This window comes from Harmonia axyridis, chromosome 2 (genome assembly GCF_914767665.1).
Source record: "Harmonia axyridis chromosome 2, icHarAxyr1.1, whole genome shotgun sequence".
Lineage (NCBI taxonomy): Eukaryota > Metazoa > Arthropoda > Insecta > Coleoptera > Coccinellidae > Harmonia > Harmonia axyridis.
Genome location: NC_059502.1, coordinates 54187109 through 54196013, shown reverse-complemented (window position 1 = coordinate 54196013; position 8905 = coordinate 54187109). Strand labels below are relative to the sequence as shown.

The 8905-nt window shown below is 33.8% G+C and overlaps 1 protein-coding gene across 1 annotated transcript; it reads left to right on the top strand.

The window, feature by feature from the left end:
• The first annotated feature begins 3691 nt into the window (after nt 1-3691).
• On the top strand, nt 3692-5363 carry LOC123673423 (serine protease HTRA2, mitochondrial-like). The gene is made up of 2 exons (XM_045607906.1): nt 3692-3707; nt 4207-5363. Exons 1-2 carry the CDS (start codon nt 3692-3694, stop codon nt 5361-5363), a joined length of 1173 nt encoding a protein of 390 aa, XP_045463862.1.
• Nucleotides 5364-8905: the final 3542 nt, after the last annotated feature.

Genomic DNA, 8905 nt, shown 5'->3' with positions numbered 1-8905 from the left:
ACCACGTTAGAGGGAACCCAGAATAGTTACCTACTCTGGTACTCAGGATTATCTGTATCGATAACATATCTAAAAAAAATATATATGTATGTATGTACATATACATATAGTATAACGTTTTGTCTTTTAACTGGTTCTGTATATGTATCATTCATTAATTTGGGTATCTATATGCATCCTAGATACCTATACTAGATACATGTATATATATACAAGGTTAGAACTATTTATTTGTTTACTACACCCATCTACAGCCTAAGCCAATTTCAGAATAGGGAAATACAAAATTACAATAAACAATACGAAATAGTATATATGCAGATAGCTTCTTATAGAAATTGCGGCTCTAAAACAACCCCCTTTTCATATCAAAATGAATACAGCAAAAAATATCTAAAATATTCTGAACATTGCAAAAATCTTGACACATTCTGAACAGAGGCCAAAAACGAAGTACGTTAGTAAGCGGAAAAGTAAGGTAGAACGTGGTTACATTCCGAACATGCAGCCTTGGAACGTGCCAATCCAATGAGGCTAGCAAGTAAGGGCAATCAATTTGAGAACTTATAATATTATGTAGGAAAAGAATTCTCAAGTAAATCCGGCGCACTTCTAGGGAGTTCACATGAAATATATAGAATAAATATTATTGTGGTATGCCACGATTTGGATACATGCCATCAATTTTGAAACAAACGCACTTCAAAAATCGCCTCTGTATTTTCTCCAAACTATCAATGTGAACTTAATAACCAGGGCTCCACACTACACATCCATACTCCAGCTTTGACCTCACAAGTGCCGTAAAAAAGAGAAAGAGGCTTCGAGACACAAATAAATATTTGGAGTTTCTAAGTATGAAACCGAGAGTTCTGAGTCCCTCCGAAACAACTACACTCACTCACATGTAGCACAAAAGTCAGCCCTTGATCAAATAAAACTCCCAGATCTCTACATTCAGTAACTCTGTTTAAAACACTGCCTTCAATGTTATACTGAAAATGAATTTTAGATTTCTCACGACCAAAGGATATCACATTACACTTTTTTAGAGCGATAGCTTCAGGTGTTCTGGAGTTATGGACGAAAAAAGATATTTTTCAACTGATACTGTGAAAAACTAAATTGTGTCTTCTTTCGGCCATAACTCCAGAACGCCTGGAGCTATCGCTTTGCGACCTTTTGGTTTTTTCAAACAAATTTGATGGGGTTTCTGTTTCTCTTAGAACTTAAAAACACAATTTGGGTTTTCGCAGTGCATCAGTCAGGGCCCCCGCAAGGGTCATCAACGCCCGCGTGCCGAACATATTTTGGCGCCCCTTAAAGGGGGAGGTGGAGAAAAGCGCTGCTGGGTAATCGGCAAATTTTTTTTAAGGTTTTGTTGAGAATTTAGTGTAGAATGGTTAAAAATCTATCAGCAACTGTCATTGCCTTAAGAACCTTATGCTGTCAGTTGTTACATAATACATTTTTTAAATTTTTCATCATTTCATTTTAGCATTCGACTAAAAGCGCATTATGTTTTAATTTTGTTATGAAACTATAGATGTTTCAAAACTTAAGATTTATTCTTCTATAAATTATTCATAAAGGCATAAACATTGCTCTTTCTCACGAGCAGCCACTAGTTTTCCGGCTTCATCTCTATAATTTTTGAAATTATCAACTTCTTCAAATAGTTTTGGCACACTTTAATGTCAATTGCTACACTTTGCATCATTTTGCTTGAAATATTAATCTTGAATGAAGCATCATACCAAATTATTATACTACAAATAAATTTAAAAGATTGAATATCAAATCAATCCAAAAGATTGAATACTTGTTGAAAGTATCATTTTCTATTTCTAAAAGGCTATCACATATTTGAATAAAATGAAACTTTAACATCAATTCTACTTGACCATTTAGTATCACTTAGGGGTTTTAGATTTAACTGAGGATCATGCTTTTTTAAAACCTTCCAATCTTTTTGTGGATGAAGAGAAAAATATATAAAGTTCTTGTACAATATTAAAAAAGTCCAATGTTTCATTTGAAACCTTAGCAGCATTATTTTCAGTTAAATTTAAGCTGTGTGCAGCACATGGCGCAAAAAATGCCCTAGGATTAGCATCGAGTATGCGTTTTTGTGAACCAATATGTTTGTTTTATTATTATATATTCGCGCATATTTGCCCCATTATCAGACTCTTGACCTCTCCTGATTTTAATATCTAAATTTTATTTCTTTTTGTATCTGGTAGCCTAAATAATGGGTCATTCTTAAAGAATTTGTTTGTGAGTTTTGCACTCGACTAAGGTGCTCTCTCATCACAGGATCAAAAGACGAAATCATCTCAGACAGTTTTAAGAAAGTTCCCATTATCATATTCAAAAAGTATTTTAGAAAAACCTTGGAAAGGTACTTACCATTTCATAAAATTCAATTCGATCACAACAAAAAACGGTTAAACAAAACACAATTATACACAAAATACAAATTTTTTCAATTTTTAATTAGGTATTTAAGTATTTAAATTCTTGACTCTTAAACTTGGCGAAATAAAATATCTATTATTTGGATTACGCCGCCTCTCGCTGTTATAGCGCAGCAAGCAGATTTTGGTAGTTTCAGAAATTCTCCGTAACTTGTAGTATTTTTCCTACAGATGGTGTCAAAAGTGAAATTCTGTGAATCCTCTAGCTAAAGGCTATTTCATACCGATTGCGACGTTCGGAAACTTGTATAAACTGCAAGAAAGAAGTTGGAAAAAAATTGTTCAAAAAATTTGAAAGAATCTTCTTCAAAAACCTTAGTTCTTTCGGTTCTTCATTCGATCTATAAGTGGTTTTGGCGCCCCATTAGAGTGGCGCCCGCGTGCGGTGCACGCGTTGCACGCGCGGTTGCGGGGGCCCTGGCATCAGTTGAAGAATATCTTCTTTCGGTCATAACTTCAGAACGCCTGAAATTATCACTTTGCGACCTTCAGGTTTTTTCATGCAAATTGATGGAATTTCTGTTTCTGTTAAGGAAATCCTATGATTACATTTGAAATTTCGGAGTAAAATGAACAAAACAATGAACTTCTGACTTAGCGACCCCCACCGAAAACAGCAAAAACAAATTTATTATGAAAATATTTTGTCCTCAATCAACATGATATTATCTTTCAGACGAGATCCAATTTGCTCAAAAATGTTGAACCAAAATGAAGTTACAGGCATTTCAATCAGTCAGATTTCTCCCTTTCACCTACCCTTATTTGATGTCGTAAAATTGAAAGTGACAATTCAAAAAGATAGAGAATTTTCCAAGGATTACAGTGATGATATTTTTTCTCCAATTTCATATGAAACATTTTCGAGTAAAATTCATTTTTCTACTCGACGGTAGCTATTACGCCCCCTAGCGGTAAAGGTATAAACTTCAAAACAATTTCCAGTGTGTTCTCTTTATCACTTTAGTGGTAAAATTTTTTACCGCATGTCTCTAGGATGAGTGGATCCTGAGATATAGCCGCTTACCTCGCTTATTTGCCCACCCTGTACAAAAATTATCCGTGTTCAAGGCATTTCCTTTCTCAGGGGTAGATCCATAATGAAGCTATAATTTACTGAATTTTTCATTGATTTTATATCATTTTGCTTTGAATATCTTAAAAGTGGCGTGTTTTGCGCGAAATGATAAAGATCAATTTTATTTTCCAAAATGATTGAGCAGCTTGGTGAATGTTCAGATTTTTTCCTCGAGTTTAACGTTCAACATTGAAAATTTCTATAGAAAAGTCAGAATATTGGCAGAAGGGTTACAGTTCATGAACAATATCAAAAGCTTATAATATTCTTTAAATTATCAATTTACATCTATGATTATCATTTCATTAGGTTAATGGTCAAACCTTCACTATAGAATATAGATTGTCTTATAATGTCACGCTGATGCCTTTAAGTGAATTCCGTAAATGCAGAAATTTTGTTTTAATTTGATTTTCACGAAGGTAAGTGTATAAAATATTCGGAAATCCAATTAAATTAAAAACACCCTGTTTGACGTTTTCGTTTGTCAAAATTCACATTTTCATTCAATCATCAAAATTATCGTGAAAATGCACATTTTTCGTCAAATAAAGCATATAACGCACCTCGGCAAAGCAGTTTCTCCAACATTTTTGAGATGTTTTCATTCTAAAAAGCCGATCGTTCATAAACATAATTTTTTCATAGTTTTAGCAGGATTTGGCCTCACTTCTTATTATTATTTTCATGTGGTACCGAAATGGCTGAACAGAAGAAGCTTCGTTGAGAATGTCGATCCTACAGATACAGACGTTCTTAATCTAGAAAATGTCGATTTGAATAATGATTGTAAATTAAGTGAGAACGAAACAAGTGCTAAAAAGAAGTTCAATTTTATCGATAAAGTTGTGAAAAAATGTGCTCCAGGAGTGTTTCATATTTATATAACAAATACAAAAAGCAACACTAAACAAGATATTGGAGCTTCACCTTTCGTTTATGGTTCAGGATTCGTGGTAAGAAGAGATGGCTGGGCTTTAACAAATGCACACGTCGTCCTTAACAAAGATTCTTTCATTTCTTGCAAAATGTCCGATGGAACGATTTACAATGCAGAAGTTGTTGACATAGATGTGAACGTAGATGTCGCTCTTCTCAAACTGGACACAGATAAAGAGCTAACTGCTCTGCCATTGGAAGAACCTGGTGTTGTAGATGTTGGCGAGTGGGTGGTTGCTCTTGGAAGTCCGTTATGTTTGAGTAATTCAATATCTGTTGGTGTTGTGAGTTCTGTTAATAGATCAGCTAAGGAACTAGGACTGAAGAACTATTCGATGTCTTATATACAAACGGATGCTCTGATTACTTTTGGTAATTCGGGAGGCCCTTTGGTGAATATTAACGGCAAAGTTATCGGGATAAGCAGTTTGAGACTGACTTCTGGAATATCATTCGCCATCCCCATTGAATATTGTTTGAAATTTTTGAGGAATTGCAGGACTTTCAACCCCCCTAAAGGTATGCATAACTACGAAGTTGAGGGTGAAATGACCCTCTTTGGTCTTACCACCATTCCTATCACTTCGAGTTTGTTGATAGACCTCATGCAGAAGCAACTTTTAACTTTTCCAAAAAACGTGGATGAAGGTCTTCTGGTTTGGAAAGTGTTGGAGAGCAGTTTGGCTCAAGAGTACGGTCTGTCTGCTGGTGATGTCATAACGCATATCGATGGGGTTCCTGTCAAGTATGCTGCAGATCTTTATAAGACGAAAGGAAAAATGGGAAATGTTGAATTTGTAGTAATTAAAAAGTCAACACAGGAAGAAATAGTATTAAATATACCATTGAATAAACATTCGGAATAATTATTTGTAATTGTGAAAATGAGTGTAACCAGATATAAATATAAAGGGTGATTCATTAAGAATGTTCAATCTCTGAATTGTAATGTTTGAGAACTTTAAAATAATAATACAAGACAAAAATGAGGTTCGAATGAATTTTTTGTTATTATAATCTGATAGGTAGATAATTTCAAGGCATTTATTTTTTCAATATGATTTTCGACATATGGCCGCCGTGGCTACGAGTTACATAGTCCATTCAATCAGTCCAACTAGTCACTACTTTTTCCAATAAATCTGGCCGTATGGGGTCAATGGTGGCTTTAATATTGCCTTCCAACGCCTGAAGACTTAGAAACTATGTAAAGATTTTATGCGGTGTTGCCAAATTAGGAGTTTGAGCAAAGAGATCTGATCTTTTATCTTTGTTCCACTCATTGTAAAGACTTTTAATGTGGGAGACAAAACAAATCAACATTTTACAAGGAAATGTTCTGTCTCTCTGATATATATATATAGTCTAAGCTTGAAGAGCTATATGTATATGGTTTGTAGGAATAAACCAATAATTTAACCAGTGGCGGCTATTGACGGTACAATTAGAAAATTAATAATAATTATTATTATTGTAATATACATATACAGGTATCATGTTTACGGAAAGACGGCTGGAAAGAATTAAATTTGACCTCATATTCATCATCGGTGAGTAAAGCCTCATCGTTTTACACCATTTCCTATTCAAAACTCGTGAAATACAGACATTCTGACGAAATGGTATAAAATCACTGAAGTCAAGATCACTTTCTCAACTTTTTCAATGAATCAAATTTCTGCGGAATCTGACGAATAGATTCCGAAATATTGAAATTTTACAAAAGAAAAAAAAATCTCGAGAGGATCCGGCAGACTTTATTGGAAAGTGGCCTTATGTCAAATTGGCTGAATTTTTGAGTTAACTGAGATTATGTATTTTTTCGTGCCATTAACGAAATTGTTCTAAAACGTGTAAAAGTAAAGGGAAACTAATTCTGCTAATTTTTCAGCCTTAGTATGTCACATTTTAGGGTGGGCCAGCAGAATTTTAGGAGGGGGGCAAGCCCCTGATCTGAAGCTCATACCTTGTTCCTGTTATAATAATTAATATTTGGCAAAGGTGAAATATAATTTTTTTGGAATGTCAAACGGCTACGACATTAAATAAATAATACAGATCCAGGCTGCATGTTAGAAAAAAATTAAGTATAATATGATGGTTATCCAGGTTACAAATTCAAAATATCAAAGTCGATTCGATTTTTTCACGATTACAAACAATACTTCCACATTTGAGACCTAATGAAATGCTAATGCTGTATGTGGATAGGTACTTACCATTTCATAAAATTTAATTTAATCACAAAAAAAAACGGTGAAACAAACCACAATTACACAAAATACAAATCTTTCCAATTTTTAATTATCTGAGTATTTTAATTTTTTGCGTCTTAACCTTTAAACGTTTCGAAATGAAATAAATATTATTTGGATTACGACGGCTTCTGCTGTTATAGCGTAGCAAGCAGATTTTGGTAGTTTCAGAAATTCTCACCTGTAGTATTTGTCTACACATGGTGTCGTAAGCAATTTTCAGTAATTCCCCTGGCTAAAAGCTATCGTTTCGGTATTTATGATTTTTTATGTTTACCATATGCGTGTGTTAGTGATAATCGAAGAAATGGTGCCCGCCGTCCGGTGCAAGTGGTCCATAAAGAAATCCCGTACCGACAAAGGGATGATTATTTATGATTCATTTACTAGAAAAGAATCGTATAATTGCAATCTGTGGCCGAGGCTATTTTATACCGATTCGGGAACTTGCATAAATTGAAAAAAAGGAGTTTGGATGTGTAATAGATGTCTTTGCACGTTGAAAATTGTTGAAAAAATTGAAAAAAAACCTTTTCCAAAACCTCTGGTCTTCGGTTTTTCATGCGGTCTATAAGAGCGCTTCTTAAGAGTGATGCGCGGTTGCGGGGGCCCTGTTCCCAAGTGATGGAGATCAGAAATTTAGGCCAATTTGCATAAATCACCCTGCATCTCCGAAACTTACAGTCTTAGGATACAAAATAAGTTACTTTTCTGGAAAGCCGGAATGACCTTCACTCACCACTAGGCTATGGGCAGTCACTCATTTTACACCCTGCATTATAGTCCAAGTCATTTCAAACAAAATGGTCAATAGGCAAAAATTTTTCTATATACTAGTTTTGACGCTAGATGCCCCTGATAACTCTTATTAAATTTGTTCTCTATTGTTAAACAGTACAAAACCTTTGATCCTGGATAACTGGATAATCATCACTATTCTGAGTAATCATGATGTAATCAGTCATTAATATGAGATACTACTAAAAGCATTGATCTTTGGTGTTGATACATTTGGTCAATTATACAGTGTGTTCCAGTTACTTACATTTTTTATAGTTCACTTATTCGAAAATGGTTAGAAATCGCGATCTACAATCAAGAAATGTTTATGAACCCTATTTCACACCTTATTATATTCTAAATGTTCCGTACTCGTACTGAAAAATATGTTGAACATAACTTTCGCTTTATTTTAAAAGGAACACTCCGTATATTTTCTCAAGTGTGATGTTGAATAATGTGTAGAGTATATTGATAATCAATTTTTTATTGTAGATCGCTAAGGCGATTTGAAACCATTTTCGAATAATTGAACTTAAAAAATTGTAAGTAGCTGGAACACACTGTATAATTGTCCAAATGTAACAACACCAAAGAACAATGCTTTTAATAGTATTCATATCTTGATTACACAGAATAGTTATGATTATCCAGGATAACATTTTGTTTTGTTAAAAAATTGAGAACAAATGCGAGTTTTCAGGGGCCTTCAGGGTCGAAACTAGCTTATATAGTAAAACTTTTGCCTTATGAGCATTTTGTTTGGAATGACTTATGACTTGGACTATAACATATGAAATATTTAGCCAATTTGACATGAGGCCTCTTTCCTTAATGAAGTGTGCAGTATCCTTCGCTCAAAAATGAATGAGAATTGAAAAAAAATTAATTTGAGAAGAAGAAGTGACATTTTTTCCTAGAAATATTCAATGCAAAATCCATACAGACGCCACTGGTAACAATAGTTTAATAATACATTGTTTATATATCAGAAAATGTATCCCAATGCGGTGGAAACGTGTTCCAAATTCCATAGTGATATCTTCAAAATATCATTGTGTTTTTGAAAAATTGGATTTTTTCTGTGAATTTTACCACCCTTTATCTCGAAAGTTAGCACGACTTATGAATATTTTTCTTAAAATGGCTCCAAGAATAGCCCCCTTAAATATCAGCGAATCATTAAGGAATACCTACCATGTATATTGAATTATACAATGGTCATTAATTCCATTTTCATATTTTACATTTCACGAACTGAACCGTTTCAAAAATGTTGTATCGATGATATCATTAATTTGATCAATATTGCTAAGAGAAATCTGCTTTTTCTAAGACATCAATTTTTCAGTGAATACAATTCTCTGAAAAAA